This window comes from Globicephala melas, chromosome 4, assembly GCF_963455315.2.
Source record: "Globicephala melas chromosome 4, mGloMel1.2, whole genome shotgun sequence".
Classification (NCBI taxonomy): domain Eukaryota; kingdom Metazoa; phylum Chordata; class Mammalia; order Artiodactyla; family Delphinidae; genus Globicephala; species Globicephala melas.
The window spans coordinates 81,962,071-81,988,545 of NC_083317.1; the positions used below are offsets into that span (position 1 = coordinate 81,962,071).

The window sequence follows — 26,475 nt, forward strand, 5'->3', positions numbered from 1 at the left end:
GGAGTACTAGCCTTCCTCAGCTCACACGTGGGCCTGTGGGGCCTGTGCCTAGAACCTGGGGCCCCTGACAGGCAGTCCAGGGCTCTTTCCAACAGTGCATTCTGCTTCCTATGGGGAACTGGGTGAGACTCCATCCCCCTCCTCGCCCCCCATGGCAGGAGGTGGGGCACTCAGCTGAGCTGGGAGCTATTTTCAGATGGTCCTTTCAAATACTTAACCGTTTGCCAGGTACAAAGAAGAAACAGGCTGTGATGGACACTGCTGCGTTTTGGCAAATCAGAATCCCTCCCTTCTTAGGGCCCTGACTTCCTTTCAGAGGACCACCTTCCCCTCCCCCGGGCGCAGCATGGGAGGAGCCGGCTCAGACCAGGCACCTGCCCTCCCCAAATGGTAGCTGATGGGTGCCTGGAGCCTCCCTCCTCCAGATCTTTCCTCTTACCACCTGTCACAGCCCAGGGGTGGGCACGTGACCCGCAAGAGCAGCTGGAGCTCAGCACCGGGGCTGGAAGCGAGTGCTCAGAGCTGCTGCTCCTCCATCCTGGGAGCCCCCCACCCCCTCAGTGAGCTCCTGTGGCCATGTCAGCAGAACCACGGCCGCTGACTGAGCCTGGATGTATTTCCAGAGAAGCCTCTGCTAAGGAACTTCTCTGAAGTGGGACCCGACGTCACTGCAGAGTAGAACATGTGCTAAGTGCCACGAGGGGACAGGGACCGGGCCCAGCACTGCCCAGCCCTGGAGTCGGTTTCTCATCTGCCCTTAGATGAGACAAGAGGGCTCTTCAATCCAATCCAGAAGGCATGACCTGGATATAAGGCTGCTGTCACTTATTCAATGGTGCTGTGACTCGAATGACAAAGAACTCTTGGGGATGATCAACCAGGTTAGTGGCTGGAGGAGACTGCATTGCTGGTGTTTACCAGCCCTGGTTTGAATAGGGGGCTCGGATGCTCAGTAAACTGCCTTAGAGTGTCGACTGAGGGCAGGCAATCACCACATTTTGCTTTGAGACTGTCGAGCCCCTTTGGCCTTAGTTTTAGACTTGTCAAGAAACCGTCTGATACGGAATTTGTGGAGGTGGCATCACTGGCTCTGAAATCAGTTCTGAGTTTTGTGCTTTGCTACTTCTTGTGTGTCGCCTTGGTTAAATTGTCCAGTGTGAGCCTCAGCTTTCTCATCTGTAGAATGGAGATGAGGCTCTCATGTGGCTTCAAGGGCCATCCAGCTGGTGGCCACGTCACTTAATGCTCCACCATGTCCCTCAGTGTGGCCTCCTTGCACCTCTGGCAGGAGGCGGCAGCTTGGGCTGCCACCTCGGGGGGTAGTTCTGTGATAAGAGCTAAGCTGACATGTCTGGGGCATTTGCCATGTGCCTGCCCAGCACTACGCGTTCTCAGGTACTGGCTCATTTAGTCTTCACTGCAGCTTTATTTTATAAAGAAACTGAAGCTGAGCGAGGTTAAGTGACTTGCTCAGGATCACAGCCAGGATGTGGCAGAAGCAGGATATATTTTTTATGAAACGTTGTATCTAGTTTCTACATCTATTTCCTGTGGATTGTTCTGGAGGATTAAAAATGATGCACACGCAAAGGAGCCAGCATGGCGCCTGGCACCTAGAAGGCGCTGGCTGGTCACTGGGCTGGTAGGAGCACCACGGGCTTTGGGCCCGGAGCTGGACAGGTGGGCTCACCCTGCGCACCTGACAGCCAGTCCCTGGGAGCCCGGTCGGCCCTGAGGGAACCACACAGGGAGCACCTGAGCCTGGGAGGCAGACACCTAGCCTCTGTGCGTGTGGTGTGAGCTCCTGCGGTGGTTGGTTCAATGACGTATAGGAAGTGCCCAGGCCAAGAAATGGAAAAATCCTGCTCTGGCAGCCTGGTCCCTGGCAGAGGGGGACCTGGGTGGCTGGTGCTCTGGATGGAGCTTGTGACGCAGCTGCTTATGGAGTAAAGGCAGGGCTGCCCCAATCAATCAGGGTCCTTGACTTGGAGCTAATAGAACTGAATGGTGGCAACAAGGGTTCTAAACGTCCTTTATGACTTGACAGACGGAGAGTGAGACAGCCAGCAGGGCTTAAACACGAGGCATTTATTTTTAGAAATGGCAGATCTTACACTCAAATGGGTTTAAGCACAAACACATGGAAAGGGAGGTGCCCCAGCTCCCGCAAGCCCTTCATTCCCTCCAACGCAGGTTTCAGCTGTGCTGCGGCCTGGCAACCACCGTTCCCAACCGTGCTGTTCCCTGTCCCAATGGCAGCAGGAGGTGACAGCCCTCCGTGGTGCCCACCAGCTGGAGGAGACAGGCTGCGCCGGACTCAAAACGCCATCTGCAGGAGCTCCGCCTCTTCTCCACACTTCAGGGAAAATGAGAAAAAGTCCCAACAGGCAAGATGCATTTTCTTAAATAACTGGATAGAGGTATATGGCGTTCATTTGCTTAATAAGCAAAACAAAATCAACCAGTCTGGTGCTGATGCTGCGGCAACATCAGGAAGAGCCGGAGTCTCCCAGGGCTGGCGGGCGTGGAGCCGCCCTCGGGCCTCGCCCAGGAGCCTGAGGGCAGCGGGGCCAGGCCTGTCAGAGGGGACCCTCCCCACCTGCTGGGGTGGTCTCGGGGCTCCAGGCCCGGGAGAGTCTTCAGTCCTCAGTCACAGGCGGGGGTATGAGCTGTAGCTGGAAGTTCTCCTTCTGGAAGATGCTGGTGAAGGCAGGGCCACTCTGGGAGCCGCTAAACGGCCTGCAGCTCTCGCTGCCACGCTTCTGGGAGAGTTCCGTAAGCAGAGCCAGCTGCAAAGGAGGGGACACACGTCAGCCGAGGCTGGAGGGTAAGACCCGGGTGTGGACCCCAGAGCTGCATCTCGCTAACAGGCAATGGTGACTTGGCACAAGTTCATGGCATCTGCTAGGGCCTAAATTTCCTCCTTTGATGATGAGGCGGCTGGACTGGGTAAGTCCTGTGGGCACAACAAACTGTGACACTTTCTGACAAGGGGAAGCTGTCCGATCCTGAACCTCCTTCACTCTGAGTAGTCCCTCTCCAGCGGGTGTGTGAGCCTGTTGCCTCCGTCCTCTCCCTGTGGACACACAGCCTGAGCCGCGGTTCTCCGCTCTCTGCTCAGCTCACGCCACACACTCCCTGTTGGTGGGTTCTCCTTGGGGTGAATGACAATCACTGGCTCCGACCCCTCTCCTTCGTGGAACCAGGACAGCTCCAAGTGGACGCCCCGCTGCCACTTCAAACTCAGGGGCTCCAGGCAAACTCACAGATGCCACCTTCTCCTCTAAGTGCCCTCCCTGCTCCTGTCCACCAGCGACACCAGCGCTACCCTCACTCTGTTACAGGCTCAGTTCTGGGAGACCTGCTGAGGAGGGGAGAGTGTTAACCCAGCCCACTGGGAAACCAGGCTTGAGCCCTCAGTGGGGCCATTCCTTTGACCTCAGAAAGGCTTTCGGCAAAAGTACAGAGCCTGACAGCCTAACCCTTGAGATGCCCTTGATGGTCAGAGAAGAGCTGAATGCCACACCCAAGCTCCTTCATCCGGAGAGAGGGCAGCTGTGAGGACCGAGCCATCACACACAGCAGGGCGAGCCTCTCGGTGTCAGCCTGCAGGCCCGGAGTCTGCGGGACTTCTAAAAGCCCCAGGTAAGTGCCCTGAGTGAGTGCCTTTTAGGCACCAGGCACCAGGATACTAGGTCCTTTACATGAATTATGTCTAATCCTCCACAATCACCCTCTGGGTAAAAATCCCAGAGCCCTGAGAAGTTAAGTTACTTGCCCTGGGTCACCCAGCGATGAGTGACAGCGTGGGACTCGAACTCTGGTCCCTGTGACAGTTTCTGCTCAGCCGAGCTGCCTACGGTTCTGCCTTCTCTGGAGATAACTTGTCTGTCACCTGCTCTCTCCTCACCTCCCCTGCCAGGTAGTCTGTCTTCCAGCTGTTCTCCAACCTCTAGCAAGGGTTCTCTCCTCACCCAGGCAATAGTGGCAGAAGACTCACACGTGTCTGTCACTTCTGTTGAAAACTCAATACCAGTGACTGGGGTAACTGGGGAGACATCTGAAGGCCCCTTGGTTCGAAGTGCCAATTTATCTAAAATAATCCAGCGCCTGCTCCTGGTTGCAACACACAGCTATGGTTCAATGCATAATTCGTAACACAGGCTCGAAAGCTCCGACTGCAAACTCCTTAGCTGGCCCAGGACACGCAGGAGGTGGCTCCCTGCAGGGACTTCACTGCTGCCTGAGCAGGTTACAGAGGGGTGTCCCTCGCTCTGCACAAGCCCCACCTGTGCCACTTTCTGTCTTCTGTAACCCTCTCAGCTTCCCATCAGCATGTGGAGTTCTCTGCAAGGACTGTTATGTACGATGCTATAACACGACAGGTGACAGATGCTACGTAAACTGTTATGTACGATGCTATAACAGGACAGGTGACAGATGCTACGTAAACCCAAAGTTCTTTCACATTGACACTGAAGTACACAAAAAATATTTTCTGTTTTCCAAGGAAAAAGATATTTTTGTGTTCTACTTCTGTAACTTAGTGTTCTAGAAATTGATGAGTCCTGAATAGTGGCTCAACAGTTTAAAGCAGCAGAACTTCCTTAGAATAGAAGGCCCAGAAACCCAACTCCTGGGGCAGAGCCTGGCTGGAAGTGATGCCAGTTCAGGAAACCTCCTGGAATAAAAGACCCTGCCCAAGACCAGCTCTCAAAGAGGGAACACCATTTTTCCTCTGGGCTGCCAGCAACCTAGCAGGTGTGTGGGGAGTGGGCAGAGGGAGCCCAGGCATAAAAAACAGGACATAAGCAGTCTGTGAAAGCCCAAGAAAAGCTTACAGAACAAATCTGGCCTGGCTGGAATTTAGGTGTGACCTGGGGCATGGAGGAGGTGGTAGAGTTTGGACTCCGCTTCAGGTGATGGAGGGCCAGGAAAGTGCTGTAAGCAAGGGGGTAACAGGACTTTTGGGTTTGGAGATGGTGCCCAAGCAGCAGCCTGGAGAAGGGACAGAAGACCTGCAGTGACCTCTGTGAGCTGGAAGGAAAGGGGAGAAAGAGACAGGAGAGCTCCCTACTGAGTGGGTGGGGTGGGAGGGATGAACCCAGGGTGCCAGCAGGTGACTGCTTTGGGTGACCTGATGACAGAGGATGACACCCAGAGACAGGCACGGGCAAGGAGGAGCGGGTTGGAAAAGTTAATAAGTGCACTTCTGAATTGCCTGTGGGGCCCCCAGACTGATGTTGTGGCATGACTGCCGTAGCCCTCTAAATCTGTACTCTTCTACAGCAACAGGATTCCAGCAGTTTTAGCCCATGGCCTTTTGGAATCAAGACCAATGTCCCCAGTCTCCACTGCAGTTAGGTGTGGTCACATGTCTAAGTTCCAGACAAAGGAGGTAAGTGGAAGCGGTGTATACAGTTTCTAGGAACTATCCTTAAATAGAGGGCTTATGGTCTTCCTCCTTTTTCTCCACCTTGCTAGCAGGAATGCAGATGTGATGGTTTGAGCTGGGGCAGCCATGCTGCATCATGCAAATATAAGCCATACGTTAGAGATGGCAGAGCCACAAAGTAGAAGAAATCTGGAGAGAGGTTTGTGGAAGATGCCCTGGGATGCCCATATTTACAATTCTATTTTGGTTAAGCCACTACAACTTAGCATTTATCTTTCATGGCCAAAGCAAATTCAACCAGTGCAGACGTCCAGCAGAGTCTGGGGCTTAGGGCAGATTTGGCAGTCATCAGTATAAACAGAGGCTCCCAGATGAGGGATTAGGCTTATGCCTGCTCTCTCTGGAGGCAGTATAAAGACAGATGCCCTTCTGTGTCCTCACAGCCCAGGGCAGGTAAGGGACAGATATCTTTCCACTTCCTCTGCATCCTTTGCCAAGTTCTGAGTGCTCCCTGGGGTCAGGGCTCCACACAGCCATAACAGGGACGCCAGGGCACCTTACAGACTAAGGATGAGGTTGGAGTGAGGACCTGAGAACACTGTGGTACCAAAACACTCATTATAAATAGGGAAATAAAAATGTAAACAGCCACACCAACATTACCCTAGAACTTCCTCGGTAGAGATGGCAAAGCTGGTCAAATGCTTGGATCTGCTGTGGATCCAGAACAGGTTCTGAGGTTGCCTGAGAAATCAAAAACAATAAGGTTAGTAATAACACCCATGGGCGGCCTCTGTATTTGGTCAGCGGTGAAACAGGATGCAGTGCTTCCTTCACTCCTCTGAAGAAAATCCATGCTACCAGCAGCTGATAGTTTACTGAACATGGATTAGACATGGCCGTGTGCCTCCAACACGCCCTTGGTGCCAGCTGCAGGCCGACAACCTCCCTATGGCCCCTTCCCATGTGGTCTCCAGATTCTCCGTACTTAAAAACGAAGAGATATGGGAACATATGTATATGTATAACTGATTCACTTTGTTATAAAGCAGAAACTAACACACCATTGTAAAGCAATTAGACTCCAATAAAGACATAAGAAAAAAAAAAAAGAGCTTCCCCTGGGGCTTCTTGGTCCCTCTTGGCCTTTACTCTGCAGAATAATTTAGCTGCACCCAGCCTGGCAACCCCAGCACTGAATACAGCCAGCAAAGATGCCCCTTCTTTGTGCTGCCAGTGGAGATACGTTATACATGAAAAAGCATGTCATTTCCCTGCCTCGTTATAAAGCTGGTAGCCACCTAAGGGGCTGAGATTTTAATCTGCTTTTGGGAGAGGGGAAGTCTAACTTGCTTTTCCAGCAGTCTCGTTTTGTTCCACTGGTTACTGCGCCCAACACTGTGGTTCTACTCTTGGTGGATCAGATCCAACTCACAGCTAGAGGAAGAAATGGGATCCTGGCAGAGGCGGCCATAAGCTTTGGAGTCAGAGGTGAACTGGAATACCAGTTCTGATACTAACCTGCTACGTGACCTTAGGCAAGTTCCTGCTCTGACTTGTGAGACAGGATAATGCTTCCTTATGAGGTTACTGAACATTAAATTAGATGAGATCCATATTTAAAGTGTTTTTTACCTGCCTGTCCCCATCCCATAAAGGCTCAGTATATGCTGGTTTTTGTTTTTTGTTTCTTTTTTAACATCTTTGTTGGAGTATAATTGCTTTACAATGGTGTGTTAGTTTCTGCTTTATAACAAAGTGAATCAGTTATACATATGTTCCCATATCTCTTCCCTCTTGCATCTCCCTCCCTCCCACCCTCCCTATCCACCCCTCTAGGTGGTCACAAAGCACCGAGCTGATCTCCCTGTGCTATGTGGTTGCTTCCCACTAGCTATTTTACGTTTGGTAGTGTATATATGTCCATGCCACTCTCTCACTGTGTCACAGCTTACCCTTCCCCCTCCCCATATCCTCAAGTCCATTCTCTAGTAGGTCTGTGCCTTTACTCCCGTCTTGCCCCTAGGTTCTTCATGACCATTTACTTTTTCCTTAGATTCCATATATACCGTGTTAGCATACGGTATTTGTTTTTCTCTTTCTGACGTACTTCACTCTGCATGACAGACTCTAGGTCCAGCCACCTCACTACAAATAACTCAATTTCGTTTCTTTTTATGGCTGAGTAATATTCCATTGTATATATGTGCCACACCTTCTTTATCCATTCATCAGATGATGGACACTTAGGTTGCTTCCATGTCCTGGCTATTGTAAATAGAGCTGCAATGAACATTTTGCTACATGACTCTTTTTGAATTATGGTTTTCTCAGGGTATATGCCCAGTAGTGGGATTGCTGGTCATATGGTAGTTCTATTTTTAGTTTTTTAAGGAACCTCCATACAGTTCTCCATAGTGGCTGTATCAATTTACATTCCCACCAACAGTGCAAGAGTGTTCCCTTTTCTCCACACCCTCTCCAGCATTTATTGTTTCTAGATTTTTTGATGATGGCCATTCTGACTGGTGTGAGATGATATCTCATTGTAGTTTTGATTTGCATTTCTCTAATGATTAATGATGTTGAGCGTTCTTTCATGTGTTTGTTGGCAATCTGTATATCTTCTTTGGAGAAATGTCTTTTTAGGTCTCCTGCCCATTTTTGGATTGGGTTGTTTGTTTTTTTGATATTGAGCTGCATGAGCTGCTTGTAAATTTTGGAGATTCATCCTTTGTCAGTTGCTTCATTTGAAAATATTTTCTCCCATTCTGAGGGTTGCTTTTTTGTCTTGTTTATGGTTTCCTTTGCTATGCAAAAGCTTTGAAGTTTCATTAGGTCCCATTTGTTTATTTTTGTTTTTATTTCCATTTCTCTAGGAGGTGGGTCAAAAAGGATCTTGCTGTGATTTATGTCATAGTGTGTTTGGCCTATGTTTTCCTCTAAGAGTTTGATAGTGTCTGGCCTTACATTTAGGTCTTTAATCCATTTTGAGTTTATTTTTGTGTATGGTGTTAGGGAGTGTTCTAATTTCATACTTTTACATGTACCTGTCCAGTTTTCCCAGCACCACTTATTGAAGCGGCTGTCTTTTCTCCACTGTATATTCTTGCCTCCTTCATCAAAGATAAGGTGACCATATGTGTATGAGTTTATCTCTGGGCTTTCTATCCTGTTCCATTGATCTATCTTTCTGTTTTTGTGCCAGTACCATACTGTCTTGATTACTGTAGCTTCGTAGTATAGTCTGAAGTCAGGGAGCCTGATTGCTCCAGCTCTGTTTTTCTTTCTCAAGATTGCTTTGGCTATTCTGGGTCTTTTGTGTTTCCATACAAATTGTGAATTTTTTTGTTCTAGTTCTGTGAAAAATTATGCTGGTTTTTCTTACCACAATTTAGAGCACCCTCAGTTAAACGATGGTGTGTTTCAGTGATGAAGGTGTTGACATTTGCGTCCATCCTGAGGGCTGAGCGAGGGCTCTGGGACTAAAGGGAGCTTCAAAAGGTGGTCTGGAGACTCGTTCTGTTTATAAGAAAGTCCTGGCAGGAACGGCCACCAAAACAGTGATATAAACAAATGCCTGCATCCAGGATGTGGAAGAAGTTCAGGAACAGGAGAGGCACAGAGCAAGTAACATCACTCAGAACACTTACCATGTACTGAGCATTTCCTACGTGCCAAGCCCTGTGTGCTACGTGATTTTCGTGGATGACCTCATTAAACCCTCACAACCACTCTAGGAGGGAGGTTCTGCTGTGTTCATTCTCCCCCACCCCCCAAAGATTTGAACTTTAAACAGCATTACAACTTTAAGAAGTTATGTGAACTTGTGTTCCAGGAATGGCTTTGCTTCTTTTCTTCAAAATTTTCACCAACCTTAGGGGGAAAAAACCTACTAAGCAGTAAGAGAGAATGGAAAGAAGCACTACCCCTGAATGAATCATGCTAATGATTGTGAAATGACTTCACAGCTTCTCTGTGAAAGGATCTGCTTCAAGACCAAGAGAGCAGCTGTTAATAAGGAGGCTCACAGCTCCTGGGCTTCTGTAATCCCACGATGATGCCCCAGAGACCAGCCCAGGACACAGCTGCCTCAGTTCTTCCTGATGCTCTCAGTGATGTGGGAATGGCTGAGGATGGCCTGATGGGAATCCCAAGCAGGGCAGCCAGAAAGAGAAAAGGATGGACCATAGGGGTCCTGCTTTTCATTCTAGACTCACACCTCTGGGTCCGCCAGACACATGGAGGGATCATCCTCTAATCTGAGAATGCTTAAACTTGCCTTGACACTTTAAGAAACACTTCTTCTCAGTATAATTTGGTATAAAAACTATCCTATTCTTAGAACGTGTGTGGAGTATCACACTTCCAATAGATACTAAGTAAGACGCACAGGGGAGTTCCAAGCTAAAGATGAGCAGAAGGTTTGAGAAATACTGCAAACCAAGCTCAAACAAACAAGCAAAAAGAGAAAATATATAAATACCTTCGAGAGACTTAACACTGGTCCTCCCTCGATTTTCCAAATCCCTTCAGTACTACTGGCATGAACGGGGGAGCAGGACAGGTTAAGGACAAGGATGACACCTGCCTTTCACTGGCAATTCAAAACCTCAGCTGTGGGGCCTGCCAGTGCCACAGTCCATATGACAAGGGACCAAGCTGCCCTGATCTTACCTTTGTTTATTCCCTGGTTACTCCGTGATGCAGTTTAACAAGGAGGGTCCAAGTGGAATGGCATCAGGAGTGGACTAGGTAAGGCAGCAGGGGCTGGGGGTGGGGCTGTTAAGGCAGGTTAATTAACAAGGAGGTTGTAAAGGCGAAGGTGGAAGATGACAAAGCAGCAAGAGCAAGAAAAGATCTCTCCTTACAGAAACACTTCTGTAAAACAGCCCTTTGCCTTGAAGGGATAATGTAAGAAAAAAATCTCATGAAATGTACTACTGTACTTGTTATGAAAATGCAGATGTACAGTCTACTTGTGATGATCCAATGAAGAAATTCCCATCAGACCCTGTGCTGAGAAAAACTGTGTTGGACACAGTTACTAGTTGTGTAGACTTGCTACTATTTTCTTTTTTGTTTCTGTCACTAGGGAGCTCAAAACTAAGTGGTCAGCTACGTAAGTCTAGCAGCTGCACAAGACTTGGTGGCAAACATTTATGTGTGCTATTATAATCTGGTTTTATATTAGTTTCCATAGGCATACAGTTTTTTTTAAATCTAGATTTCCTCATTTTTTCATCCAATTGGTTGTATTTTGGAAGCCAACTCAAATCATTTTGGGAAAGCAAAGGTCAAGTCAGATCAGAAGTAGAAAATGCATATGACAAACCCACAACTAACATCATTCTCAACAGTGAAAAGCTGAAAGCATTCCCTCTAAGATCAGGAACAAGACAAGGATGTCCACCCTCACCACTTTTATTCAACATAGTTTTGGAAGTCCTAGCCATGGCAATCAGAGAAGAAGAAGAAATAAAAGGAATCCAAATTGGAAAAGAAGAAATAAATCTGTCACTGTTTGCAGATGACATGATACTATATGTAGAAACTCCTAAAGATGCTACCAGAAAACTACTAGAGCTCATCAGTGAATTCAGTAAAGTTGCAGGATACAAAATTAATATACAGAAATATCTTGCATACCTATACACTAACAACGAAAGATCAGAAAGAGAAATTAAGGAAACACTCCCATATACCATCACATCAAAAAGAATAAAATTCCTAGGAATAAACCTACCTAAGGAGGCAAAAGACCTGTACTCTGAAACTATAAGACACTGATGAAAGAAATCAAAGATGACACAAACAGATGGAAAGATGCACCATGTTCTTGGATTGGAAGAATCAATATTTTGAAAATGACTGCACCACCCAAGGCAATCTAAAGATTCAATGCAATCCTGATCAAATTACTAATGGCATTTTTCACAGAACTAGAACAAAGAAATTTTTAATTTGTACAGAAACACAAAAGACCCCAGACTGCCTAAGCAAACATGAAAAAGAAAAATGGAGCTGGAGGAATCAGGCTCCCTGACTTCAGACTATACTACAAAGCAACAGCAATCAAGACAGTATGGTACTGGCACAAAAACAGAAATACAGATCAATGGAACAGGATAGAAAGCCCAGAAGTAAACCCATGCACCTATGGTCAATTAATCTATGACAAAGGAGGCAAGAATATATAATGGGCAAAAGACAGTCTCTTCAATAAGTGGTGCTGGGAAAACTGGACAGCCACATGTAAAAGAATGAAATTAGAACATTCTCTAACACCGTATACAAAAATAAACTCAAAATGGAATAAAGACAAATGTAAGGCTGGATACTATAAAACTGTTAGAGGAAAACATAGGGAGAACATACTTTGACATAAATCACAGCAAGATCTTTTTTGATCCACCTCCTAGAATAATGAAAATAAAAACAAAAATAAACAAATGGGACCTAATGAAACTTCAAAGCTTTTGCACAGCAAAGGAAACCATAAACAAAATGAAAAGAAAACCCACAGAATTGGAGAAAATATTTGCAAACAAAGCGACTGACTGACAAGGGATTAATCTCCCAAATATACAAACAGCTCATGCAACTCTATATCAAAAAAACAAACAACCCGGTAAAAAAATGGGCAGATCTAAATAGACATTTCTCCAAAGAAGACATACAGATGGCCAAAAAGCACATGAAAAGATGCTCAACATCACTAATCATTAGAGAAATGCAAATCAAAACTACAATGAGGTTATCACCTCACACTGGTCAGAAGGGCCATCATCAAGAAGTCTGCAAACAATAAATGCTGGAGAGGGTGTGGAGAAAAGGGAACCATCTTGCACTGTTGGTGGGAATGTAAACTGATACAGCCACTATGGAGAACAGTATGGAGGTTCCTTAAAAAACTAAAAATAGAGCTGCCATATGATCCAGCAATCCTACTCCTGGGAATAATATCCAGAGAAATCCATAATTCGAAAAGACACATGCACCCCAATGTTCACTGCAACACTATTTACAATAGCCAAGACATGGAAGCAACATAAATGTCCATTGACAGAGGAATGGATAAAGATGATGTGGTACATATATACAATGGAATATTACTCAGCCAGAAAACAGAATGAAATAATGACATTTGCAGCAACATGGATGGACTCAGTAACCTCTAAGTGAAGTAAGTCAGACAGAGAAAGACAAATATATGCTATCACTCGTATGTAGAACCTAATTTTCAAAAGTGATACAAATGAACTTATTTACAAAACAGACAGAGATTTTGAAAACAAACTTATGGTTACCAACGGGGAAATGTTGGGGGGAGGGACAGATTGGGAGTTTTGGATTAACATATACATACTACTATAATATAAAATAGACAACCAACAAGGACCTACTGTACAGCACAGGGAACTCTACTCAATCTTCTGTAATACCCTATATGGAAAAGAATCTGAAAAAGAATGAATACACATATATGTATAACTGAATCACTTTGCTGTACACTTGAAACTAACACAACATTGTAAATCAACCATACTCTAATAAAATTAAAAAAAAAAAAGTAGAAAATGCTACTGTTAAAAATAGAATCACGCTTTCATCCCCAGGGAGCATTACACAGATGAGTCTATTCCAGGCACAGAATAAATGGCTCTAGTCCCTGGAAGTTTGCTTACTGAGGCAGAAAGTGCAGGAGTCTCAAATGATAGTCCAACCCATGTTTTCTGATCCAGCGCTTCTCCAAGCGATTTCTTTCATGTGCATAAGAACTGCAGAAAGATCTTGTTAAAATGCAGATTCTGGTTACAAGGTCTGGGGTGGAGTCTGAGATTCAGTGTTTCTCACATGCTCCCGGGTGACACCTGGAGCAGCACAGCGCTAATCTGTACCTAAAACAGCTCAGCACAGCTGGACTTCCTGTCCTCACTGCGTCCTAATGGGAGCAGGACACTCTCAGCTTATGGGCATTTGCCTTCTGATTCGACTGTACCAAATCAATCAACCAGCATTTCTCTTTTTCTAAGTGTCCCGATTAGGTATGTTGTATTCAACTTTCAATGAGTTCCAATGCATCTTAGAAGCCCTTGGGTATAATAAGAAAATTTAATAAGATAAGAATGTTTCTGCCATATGGTTTATTTTGAATCCTACTGAATTGCAAGCCCTACACCTACTCTACTACATAAGTGAACGGGATTGTGCAAATTGAGGAAAGGAAGGCTAGGAGACTTGCCCAACACAAATCAAAAATTCACAGTCCAGTAAGGGTCATAACCAGGACCTCTACCTTATAAACCCTAGTCCCCCTCTCCTGGGAGAAAAGCTGGAGTAACAAATAGGTAAGTGTGCACACAAACACATACACACACGCAGACCCATAATTTCAAACACGACATGTCCAGATAAGTGTGCAGGGTTGCACTGAGTTCTGGCCTTGTCATCATCATATTCCCCCTCTAGGCCCTTAAACTCCTTGGAGATACCAAGGGAAGGGGTTTTCCAACAACGACATCCTTCAGAAATTGAAAAATGTGGTTGTTCCATGGGTGTGAAATAACTGAAGGTGACAGGACCTTTCTTACAACACAAGCCATCATCCGTATCTGGACAACCAGATACGGAACAAAGGAGCCACTGCTGGGGCTGCCCTGGGACCCTCTGGAAGCAAAGGTGCTGCAGGACAGAGATGCCCTGTTCTTGGCCAGGCGGTGCTGTCTCTGTGGAAAACTATCTGAATACAATTCATCTGAGGTGAAACAGCAGAGCTCTTTGTAGACGTGCCTAGGACCCAGTAGATGCTTACCTGTCTTAAAATCCTTCCTGGAACAAGACGGAATATTAAAAAAAAGGAAGCATTTCAGGGAATGACTAATACATCACTAAGGTGAGGATTTCTGTACTCTTCTCCTTGGGTTGAGGGTTCCAGCAGTGAGGCGGGGTGAGAATGAGGGAAGGGACAGGGCCCTGGGCAGGCGGCTTGTCCAGAGGCGGCCAGTTTAGTGGTTTTATGCCCTGCCCTATGCAGGGTCCGGCCCACTCACCTCCAGGCCTCACAAATGGGGATCCAGTTCCGTTGTTCAACAGATATTTCTGGGACCTCTGCTATATCAGTGCCTGGGATATAAAGATGAGTAAATGAAGAGGAGCTTAAATGTCTCACAGATTTGGGGACATTAAAAACCCCACAAAAAGATCACCTTCTCCAGAGCTGATAAGCAAAGCTTGAGAGGTTACTGAGGTATAATAACCATATACAGCATATTTGCCAGGGCAGCCTTGTTTGAAACATGATCTACATATACCATCAAAAGGTCTCTGAAATCACAACATTTTTGGGTCCAGATTACACTCTTGCACACTTGAGAGCAAACACTTAGGAAGGCTCAGCTCCAGCCCTCTCCCCAAGCGCCCCCATCCCTTCCTGTCAGTAGATTAGCTGCCACATGGCCCGTCCACAACTGCATTGTTGTGCTATAGTGTAATTATGTTTACCTGTCTCCCCGTTAGCCTGTGAACTCCTTAAATATCAGAACTTTATCTTATCTATCCTTTATTCCCAGTGCTCTACAGCCAGCAAATAAATGTTCAGCAAACATTTGCTGGACATCCCACATCCTGTTTTACTCTGCACTGTCCATTTTAGGAACAAGAGCAGGCAGCAATTTGCTCTCGGCCCAGTGTGAAATCACTGGCATTTGTCTTCCTGTTTCTAAGAACTTGGACTTTGTAAAAAGATTCTTTGTGATTTCTGGCAGGTTTATCCTGTGTCTCAGTGAAATATCTATTTCATCCTATTTAATTCACTTTTGGGGAAAGTATTATTTTTCAAATGTCAGAAGATACCAACCCTTTTAAGAAGGAATAGAAATTTACCAAACCAGTGGGACTTTTGGTTAAAAGCCTCTTTCTGTTGTTGCTCTGGCACATCCTGTGCAGGGCCCTCTGTCCCACGTGACCAAAGCCTGCTTCCCAAGTGCCCGTGATAACTGCGGCGGCAGGTAGACAAAAGCCTGGGCTCTAGAGCCTGCCTGCCTGAGCCCACACCCTGCGTCACCAAACACTGGCACTAAAATCACTGGCAAGTTACCTATTCTCTCTGAGCTAGGGGTGTGTGTGTCTGAGAAGATCAAGAAGGTAACGCACGTGGAGCATGCAGTAAACACCCAAGACTCAGTAAGTCCTCAATAAGTGCTACCAGTCTACGCACGATACTGGTCGTGTGTACGTAGTCCTAACATGGCCACTGAAAATGGAAAGAAAGGAGACATCAGAGCACAGTGCAGACAAGACGGGCCTGGCAATAAGAGGGATCGGTGGATGTTGCAGGAGAGAGAGAAGGGACAGTGGAGGGAAAGCTTCGAGAAAGGAGTGCCCCAAGGACAGGGCGCCGTCTCTCGCTCACGGCACCCCGCACTGTGCCTGGCACAGAACAGCTGTGAAATAATTATCTGCTGATAATTATCTGCTGAAAGGATGGGAAGGGTGAGCAGATTTTCTACTTCTTACAGTCACTGGGGTGTTTCTAAACCGCCTGCAATGCAGGAAGGGGAACACAGGGCATGGCTTGCACAGACCTTGGCTCCACCTGGATTCTGTGATGACTAGTGAGTGGCCCTGGCCAAGTTTTTTAGCTTCTCTCAGCTTCTTTAGCTGTAAAACACTACTCCGCAGAATTGTGAGGATCAGAGATGACGTATGGTCCTGACACCTATTTGATGGTCAGTAATCGGCCACGACTATTGTGCCTGTGTTATCTCTGCTCCCTGCGGAAGCACCTGGAAGGAAGAGCACTGGGCTGAGACGCAGGAAACTTGAGCGCTCATCCGGTCATAGCTCCCTGTGTAAGCTGAGCGGGTTGCATTGCTCCGCTGGGTCTGTGCTCCAATTTATTGAAGGGCAGTGCCACCATAGGCCACACTCTACCACCCGGGGAAGATGTGGGCGCCATGAGACAATAGGCATTTAGGGCACGAAATTTTCAAGTAAGCTAGTGGTGTTTACTGAAGCTAATCATGGATTTTATTGCATCATCAGAAGCAAACTAGGGCAACCAACTACAGACACTGTCACAAAGACCCATGATAGCCCTGAAGAGAAATAGTAGATTCAGTCTAAGATGCTGTACAGAGAAACTGATTTGCCAAATCAGTGTCATGCACAAAAGTGGGAGCAACAAAATTTGAGCACAGTCTCAGTTTGGCGAATCCTTAAACATAAGGCGCCCCACCTAGACCATCTAACCCACTAGCACAGAACTGATCAGGAGTGATTTTCCAATTGTAAGAGAAAGAAAAACATACCTGATACTATCTGCTAGAGCAAATTTCTTTCTCCCCATGTAATGAAGTCCAGCGATAAGAGCTGAAAATTAAACTGCAGCTGAACATTAGAGGAAGAAGCAATGACAACCCTGGAAATAACCTTGTAACACTAGGCATTAAAGTAAATCCGGGGGAAAATGAGGCTCTGATGATCTGGGAGAGCCACAGGGAGAGGGATGCTGGGCTGACATAGTGACTCAAAAAGCTCAGTGACTCCCAGACGTGGTGGAAGTGAGAGCTGTAATTACATTCGATGCAAGGAAGAAAACAAACCAGGGCTTTCAGGATCCACGGGCCTCGTAACTGGCACATCAAGCTTGATACAGGAAACAACTATGATCCGTGCCACCCTGAAGGCTGGGTTCCTAGGAATATGGATAATAACACTAGGGATTCTGAATACAGAGCCTTCCGAGTCACACACGCAGACAGGGACAGTCACAGAAGACTAAGCTCTGCTTGTTCGTGTCTTATTCTCCACAACAAACAAGGTCCTGAAATCAAAATCCCAACATTTCCCTTCCTGATTGTCTTCCCACGCGAGCACATGACAGGTGAACCTAGTCTAATTCTGCAACACGATATTTGTCTGCACGCACTCCAGGAGCCTTCTACTGGCAGCTCTGTAACTGGCTGGCGGGGATGGGGGCACAGATGGAGCAGAATGAACGAAATGAGAACGGTATTGCCCACCTGCTCCCACCTGCCTTGGCCTCACTACCAAATCCTTCTCTTTCTAATAGAGTCAGACTTATGCCACCACCTAAGCTGTTTCAAACTAGAGGTCCTTAATATTTAACACTCTTGCCTAAAATGAAACTCTGACTTCAGAGGTAAGAGTGAAGCCATACTTCCTTCCCCACCTGCAAACAGAAAACACCTTTCCTAAAATTCCCACCCACGGCGCAGTTTGCTTTCACACAGAACCTGGCCCCTCACACACCCTCCTTTCCCAATGCCTCAAAACACTCAATTAGCTCAAAGCTAATAATGAATCAGGTGAAGAAATAATAAAATAAGCAGGTACATTGCTAAGCTGACTGGAGAGAGGAGGGAAACACCTGGCAGAACATCTCTTAAGGAGATTTCACTTAGAACCAGCTATAAGGGAAGAGAGCATTTGAGGTTGGAGATGGAAATGTGAAAGGCTGACTGAAAATAAAAAACCAAGACCTTCAAAACCACAATTAAAAAGAAAGAGCACAGTGACTTTTCACAGCAGAGGAAGAAAATGCTGGTTTAAGTCTTCCAAGGTGTGAAAAGGAGTAACAACTACCACTGCAGCAGCTGACAGATATTGAGCAAGTGATTACTGTGTGCCAGCGTGTTCCAAGCCCTGACCGTGTATCACCTCACCTCATCTAATCATCACAAACACCCCATGAAGTTGGTTCTTTTGTTATCCTCATTTTACCTTTGAAGGAACTAAGGTCCTGGGTGCAGGATGTGCCCAAGGTCACTCTGGCTGGTGGCAGAGCCCAGAAGTGAACTTGGGCACTCCAGTCCCAGAGGTTTCTTCTACTTGCCATGCTCTTGGTATCGGTCTGGAAAAAGCCTGACAGAAAGTCACTTTCAAGGGACTCAGAAGGCTGTGTCAGGAGCACACTAGGTACAAACAGCTCATGCAGCTCAATATCAAAAAACAACACAATCAAAAAGTGGGTGGAAGATCTAAATAGACATTTCTCCAAAGAAGACATACAGATGGCCAAAAAGCACATGAAAAGATGCTCAACATCACTATTTATTAGAGAAATGCAAATCAAATGTGTACCGCCTCACACTGGTCAGAATGGCCATCATCAAAATATCTACAAACAATAAATGCTGGAGAGGGTGTGGAGAAAAGGGGTGGTGGGAATGTAAATTGATACAGCCACTATGGAGAACAGTATGGAGGTTCCTTAAAAAACTAAAAATAGAACTACCATACGACCCAGCAATCCCACTGCTGAGCACATACCTGGAGCAAACCATAATTCGAAAAGATACATGCACCCCAGTGTTCATTGCAGCACTGTTTATAATAGCCAGGACATGGAAGCAACTGAAATGTCCATCAACAGAGGAATGGATAAAGAAGATGTGGTACATATATACAATGGAACCATAGCAAAGAACAAAATAATGCCATTTGCAGCAACACGGACGGACCTAGAGATTATTATACTGAGTGAAGTTAAGTCAGACACAGAAAGACAAATATCACACAATATCACTTATATGCGGAATCTAAAAAAAAGGGTACAAATGAACTTATTTACAAAACAGAAGTAGAGTCACGAATGTAATAGAAAACAAACTTGTGGTTACCAAGGGATAAGGGGGAGGGAGGGATATATTGGGAGACTGAGATTGACATATACATGCTGCTATATATAAAATAGATAACTAATAAGAACCTGCTGTATAGCACAGGGAACTCTACTTAATACTCTGTAATGGCCTATATGGGAAAAAAATCTAAAAAAGAGTGGATATATGTATATGTATAACTGATTCACTTTGCTGTACACCTGAAATTACACAACACTGTAAATCAACTTTACTCCAATAAGAATTTAAAAAAGGGGGGAAGCACACTAGGACTAGCTGGGGTCAATATCTGAGCCATGCTCTTGAAACGCTGATGGTCTATCACCTCCTTCAGGGGATCCTTCACGATTCTGCTTTTTAGTTAAAGAAACTCATCCTATCAGGCCTATGAGGTCTCAACAAAAAGCCCAGGAGACAGGGACAGCAGATCCGATGAATATCCTCTACAGCTATTAGTGTCAGGCCTAAAAGGGCATCTTGGAAGGCTGGGCTGCAGAAGCCCCGTGAAAGCCAACGGTGCTAAGGACCAAACTAAGCTCTTGCAGTGAGAGACTTCACACGTGGTGAAAAGGCAGTTGTGTGCACACACCAGGACATGAATGTTTTCTCCCACCACAGAAAAAAGTCTGAACTAGGCTGACACTAATTAGTTGTGTTGATACCCTTGATGTCAGTTATCTCATCTACAAAACAGAAGATACCTGCATAGCCTACCTCACAAGGGTCTTGTGAGGGGAGTGGAGGGGAGGGAAGAAGGGGAGAAGAAGGAAATGGAGAAGACGTTTCCTGGCATCTATTTAAGTCTCTGGCCTTATTCTGTTACTTTCGTGTTTGATGTGTATATTAACCCAACAGGTAGATTTGATTGTCTCTAATTTACATGGGAGGAAACTGAGGTTCAGACATGTTAAAATACAATTTGTAAGAGACAGGGCAGCTCCTGATAATAGGTCTAACCCTAAGCCCACTACCCACGTTAGCAACATAAGGTGCTACGAGTGTGTGAGGTACTAGGTACTCCTGAGGACAACCTGAGCTGCCCAGTGTGCTGGGGGCTGACACGGCATCTGCCCAAGTACCTGTCAGGATCCTTGGGGCCATCCATGAGGTCAGTGCCACTAATTCTGTGTCACTATACAAGGGACACAATATTTTTTTTTTTTTCGTTGTCCACCCATTTTGCTCCCTCACAAAAAGAAATGCCCCCCAATTGGTTTAAAGTCTCTGATACCTGTATACCCTGTCTATGCTTGGCTACTCCTTGCCTAACCTGCTTTGAAAGGCAACAACCTGGGGAAAATCCATGGTGGCAAAAACTGACTATCTCATTATGCCTAAAAGAAAGGATTAAAAAAACCCAACGGATTAGGCAACTGGAGAATGCAGTTTGAACTTTTAAATAACTAATGTAGTTCCTTGGTTAAATTCATGAATACTTGCCTATTATCTTAACAGGGATTATTATTACTATCATTACAAAGGGTTGGTCATCTTGGTGTAATGGGAAGCTCAAACTCCCAAACAGATGAAAACATAATTGCTGGGTGTTGCCATCCCCATGTAATGGAGGCATTATCTAGAGCCAGCGTTATCTGGATATGTCAGGACACAGACCAGGACCATTATAACTAGAAATGAAAAATGAAAGTACCAGGAAATGAGGTGAATGACAACTAGGCTGGGACCCCCAACCTCTTTCCTTCCTGAGGGCACTGTCCTATGCAAACTTGCATTTTGCTACATGGTATATCGTGGTTCCTCTAATCTTGCTTTTTCTTTCTGTCAGGAAAGGACCAGAAAGATTTACTTTTATGGGAAGAACACTCACAAAGGAAGCTCTTTAGTGGTGTGGCATTTTCGGTTAGTCAGGAATCCCCATTTGTCTTATTTAAAAAAATTAAAACAGGGAATTCATATATGTAATTAAGGCTTGCTACCTTTTGATTATCTAACTGATTGTTGTCTACTTAAGAAGAAAGTCAAACCATTATCTTGATGGATGCCACTGTGGGGTAGCAATTATGACAAAGCTCTCCTCTAAGGGTAGGGTCCTTAATGATATTTTATCAGAGTCGTGACTGCTGAAACATTTTAAGTTCTAGTATTCCTGCCCATTTTTACTGGGCTAAAATGATTACCTGATAACAAGGAGTATAGAATCAACTGGAAAAGCAAGTTTAACCCTGAAATTAGCAAAACTCGATTCAAGTTAACAACATAATTACAAACCAAAGGAAAAAGAACACTGGTGCACTGTGGTTGTACTCTATTTCGTTTAGACACCAGTTTGCTGTCCACAAGAGAGAAAAGCTTTTGGACCAACAAGAAATGCCCCCCAATTGGTTTAAAGTCTCTGATACCTGTATACTCTATGCTTGGCTACTCTTTGCCTAACCTTCGCTTAACTGAAATTTATAGGAATTATACCCAACAAGTGTAGATTACACTTTTTTCAAGTGCATGAAGAATGTTCACATAGAGAGACCATATGCTTGCCCATAAAAAAGTCTTGATGACTTTCCAAAGATTTATATGTTACAGGGTACGCTCTCTGACCACAACAGAATTAAATTAGAAATCCAAAACAATAATGTAGCTAAAGAAACCTCAAATATTTGAAAATTAAAATAATATACTTCTGAATAACCAATAAGTGAAGAAGAAATCACAAGGTAAAATAGAAAATATTTCAAGAAAATAATGAAAGTATAACATTATCAAAATTTGTGGGATGCAGCTAAAGCAGTGCTTAGACAGAAATTTATAGCTTTAAAGTTTTATATTAGGTAAGAAGAAAGGCTTACTAAGTTTCCACCTTAAGAAGCTAGAAAAAGAAAAGCAAATTAAATCCTAAGTAGAAAGAAGGAAGACAAAAATAACTAAATGGAAATTGTAGAACTGACAAGTATAATATCTGATATGAAAAACTCACTGGATGATCTTGACAGTCAATTTGATACTGCAGGAGAAAAGATCAGTGAATTTGAAGCCATGACAATAGAAATTACTCAAATTGAAGCATAGAGAGAAAATAAGGTAAAAATAATGAAAAAGGCCTCAGTGACCTGTGGAACAACAACAGTGACTTGTGGAACAACATTAAACTGTCTAATATATGTGTACTTAGAGGCCCAGAAGGAGAGAGATCAGGGCAGAAAATATATTTCAAGAAATAATGGCCAAAAGTTTTCCAAAATTGATGAAAATATTAAACATTTAGATCCAAGAATCTTAATGAACCCCAAGGAAAAAAAAACATAAAGAAATCCACACACACACACAAAAAGAAATCCACACCTAGGCATATCATTGCTGAAGAACAAAGATAAAGAGGAAAACTTGAAAGCAGCCAGAGGGAGAAAGGACATTGTATACAAGGTGTTATCAGCTGCCTTCCCTGGAAAAAAGACACTAAGATGGAGATCTATGTGCCGGCAGTTACTGGTGGGTGCTTGGAATGGAAACCTCTGGGGAAGTAAAGGATGCAGAAGTGGGCAGAGGGAGAAGTTAAACTGTGATGCAATCACAGCATAGGCCCCAGGTGATCCCAAGGAGAGTTCTGGAGCTAAGATGGCTTTGAAGAAATTGTCCTGCATTAAGACAAGGTGTTCTGGCCTTTATAACCCTTCAATCACTAGACATTAGATGCAGGCCACTCTCAAGAAGAGGCTGTCACTGTTGGCAAGATACATCCCCTTTAGCTGAGGACAATTCCTAGAGAAGGATGAGCTGAAAGCTATCGGCTGCTGAAACTCCCGGCAGCTGAAGGAATGAGTACTTCTCATTCTCCTGGAAGATGGGAGAACAGGGCACCCACAACATAGGAAAACAATGGTAAGAATTACCACTGATGACTTATTAAAACAATGCAAACCTAAGACAGTAGAATAGCATTTTTAATGAACTGAAAGGAAAAGATATGGACTGTAATCATCATGGACATTTTACAAGTTGTGACAATCAACAAAAGCTTCTCAAGGGGGGAAATCTTTATAGATCCCTTTGTGGAATGAACTTGTACTTTGGCTCAGAAGGTCCCTGGGTCCTGCAATGCCTGTCCAGGACTCCTGTGCCCATGAGAAAACTATGCCAGGCATTTTCTCAAAGCATCAGGCCTCTGTGTGCTCTTCTCAGCAAGCTTCATGGCAATCACTGCAGTCCTTACCAAATATCTCTGATATGACATTGTAAATTATAAGGAATCAATACACTGGGTACATGTAAAACTTTTTTTTCCCGGGAATCAAGGTGGACGTGTGGGACAAAAATTGAGGTAATGCAAAGGTGGGTTTCACTGTAATTATTGCAGTAATGATTTTAATATTATTCAATTTCAATAAACTATCCTGTTTTTGGTAGTGGAGATTAAAAAGTTTTCATTCAAGATTCCTCCTCTCCAAATGCTTTTCAGCTATTATTGAATTCTACTCAGGTATATTTTCATTTTTTTTGTTTGTTTTTTATATTTTCATTTTGTTCTGACACTCTCCATTATTTATTTTTGTCCTTTTCTGCTGTTTGCATATTCAAAGTTACTTCAAAGCAGCTGAGGAGACAGGTGGGGTATAACGCATTAAAAACCCCCCAACAAATAACAAGTTAGAAAGTTAGGCCAGACACTGGAAACAACAGAAGGTAGTTTATGCCAAGTACCAAATGAAGTATGGGTAACAACTGCTACAAGAATTCAAAGGAAGAGGTGATCAGGTCAAAGACATTTAAATTCAATGTTAGGAACTGCAAGTGAGCCCCCTGGTATCTCCCTAGTCTATTCACTCTGCTGCTATGCTAGAGGTTTACCTTCACCTCTCTCTCCAAACTTCCAACATTTCTCACTTCCTCTGTATTCTCAATGGATTTCTCAGTGCACTAGAAAACAAGGAGGAAGACCGCCCCCGCCCCCACCCCGCCCCAATGCTCACCACCACAGCCACCAAGCTGCGTCCCAGGCAGAGTGGCATCCATGTTGTTCCTGGGACACACTGGCATTCTCCTGTGTCCAGACCCTGTGTCTGCTGTTGCGTCTGTCTGGAACACTCTTTCTCCTCATGCTCACATGACTGAACCTTCACTTTTTTCATGTAGAAAATGTTAGCTATCAACCTTTGGTGACCACTCCTTTGAAAACAGCCATCTTCCTTTTTAGCTCCTTCATCATGTTTTTCCTCCACAGCCTTCTCAGAATCTGACATCCCATATGTATACCCATGTATCTTACCATATGTTTGTTCAATATCTACCCTCTGCCACCTGAATGAGCTCTGTGAAGGCAGAGGCTTGGTTTTGTTTCCTGTAGGATTCCTTGCACTTAGACCCATGCCTGGTGTACAGAAAGTGCTCAATAAATATCTTTTGAATGAATGAAGCAGAATTTGAGCTGCAGGTTAAAAACAAGGCATCACTTACGAGGAGAGTGAAGGAAGGACATACCAGATTATGGAAAGGAGAGGAGGAGTAAATATACGGGCATGGGATTCATTACGTTTAGGAAAATGAGAAATTTCCTTTAGTTAAGGAAAGGAAGAGAAGATAAGGATGAAATGTGGGCTGGTGATGCATCAGCAGCCTAGACGGTCACTCTAAACTTATTCAGATTTAACTTTGTTAGCAACAGGGAGCAACTGAAGTTTTCTCAGCACTAGAAGAGGTGGAGGAGGATGGACTGGAGCTCCAGGAGACAGGGACAGTGAGGTCAGTGAAGAGACTCGTGGAAGTAGAGGTGTGCACTGATTGGGAAATGACAACACTATTGAAGCAAATGGGAAGTACAGAGGAGGAGATGGTTTTGGCACTGTTGAAGAAGGCTTCTCAGAGCTAAAAGCAAAACGCAGGGAATTAGATAATCCTTCCAAAGATTGCAAAGAAATTTCTATTTAATTTCATTTTCTCTTACACATTGCTGTGAAGTTGCTGGAGACAGATATGAATTGCCCCACTTAGTACCATAAAAAGGTAGCCTTAACTGACTCGGCCAATAAATGAAAAAGTTAAGTGATGTAACCATGTAGAGTGGGGTCTCGTTAAGAAAATGCTGTGTTTGGAATAGTATCTACCGTTAACAGATGTTTCACTACAAACCAGGAGGCTAAAACTTATTCATGTTGTAACAGAATCACAACTAGAATGCCCCTAGGATATGTGTAGAAAACAACAAAAACACAAAAGTCCCAAGGCAGTGACCTGTCAGACAGAACAGATTGTACTAAGTACCCGCCCACACTTCATTCATCTTCTCTTCCTTTGCTTCTGCTTTAACCAAAGAAGATTTCTCACTGTTTGCTGAACATACTCAATCCCATGTTCTGATACTACATGAAAGGAGTGTGAGCTTTCAGGGGTGATGCAGTAACTGCTTTGGGACAGTGGTCCAGACAGAAAGCTGTACTCTGGGTAACAGTATATCAGCCACTCAAGAACTTCACATACATTAAAGCAGCTCAAACTGCAAAGCTCTGCTGTTTGGATTCTATGACCTTTACGAATAGGTGATATTTCAACAGAGTGCAATTAAGAATGGCCTACTGAGTTGTCTGAATGCCAAACAGGCTGTTAGTTGCTCTGTCATGCATGCTGAAGAGAAAAAAGATCTCTGCCATATATTGTAGGAAGGCCGAAAAGCTTCATCAGGAAATACTGTTGGAGGGGAAAGGCCCATTTGTAAGTTGCTCAATACTCTAAACTGCAGTAGGATCCAAAACTCCAAGGAGATGGTAGACATGATGGCACTACTTGTTTTGATAAGGGAATCCACTTCCATATCCTGAGGGGATAAGGGTAGAATAAAGAACTACCACTGGCTCTGATGTGGTCTCACATACATATATCATATGATTAGACTCTACTAAGTGGAAACAGTCCTGTCAACTGTTCATGAAGTGGTGTGAACAGAAGCAGAAAAATCACATCCATTGACCCTCAATTGCCAAGGTATGCTGACTAATAAATAATGTGACCTAGGTCTCTCATGATGAGCTGTAGGGCTCTATCCCAGGCTTTGTTCTATACAAATATTTTATCCATGACTTGGATAAGGATTAAAATGCATGGTATGAAAATCCATGACTCCCAAACGTTATAAACTGAAACAATGTAAGAAAAGCCCTGCACTGGCTCTAGAAACTAATTTATTTACATAGGGTGGGATCAGGAGCATGTGTGAACAGAATTAGGAGTTTGCTATCAAACATGTTCATTGAGTCAACCATGCAAAATGGCTGCTAAAAAACAATGTGCTTCTGGTGTGATTTACAGAAACAGAACCTAGAGTAATGAAAAGGCTGCATATTGTCCAACTACATGACGTTCTGGAAAAGGAAAAACTATGCAGACAGTGAAAAAAAAAAAGGCAGTTGCCAGAAGTTTGCAGGGAGGGAGGGAAGGATGACTAGGTGAAGCATGGGATATTTAGGGCAGTGAAACTATACTGTATGA

The 26,475-nt window shown here is 44.6% G+C and overlaps 1 protein-coding gene across 5 annotated transcripts in view; it reads right to left on the bottom strand.

Annotated features, from left to right (window-relative positions):
• Positions 1-2,073: 2,073 nt before the first annotated feature.
• VPS8 (VPS8 subunit of CORVET complex) overlaps positions 2,074-26,475 on the bottom strand; it is a 391,603-nt gene continuing 367,201 nt past the window's right edge. For all 5 annotated transcript variants that reach the window (XM_060298321.2, XM_060298320.1, XM_030861612.2 and 2 more), the window contains 2 exons: positions 6,059-6,139; positions 2,074-2,789 (listed from right to left, as the gene is read on the bottom strand). In XM_060298321.2, the coding sequence (XP_060154304.1) occupies positions 2,640-2,789; positions 6,059-6,139 (231 nt within the window). In that variant the 3' untranslated portion in view covers positions 2,074-2,639. The remainder of the gene's footprint in view (positions 2,790-6,058; positions 6,140-26,475) is intronic.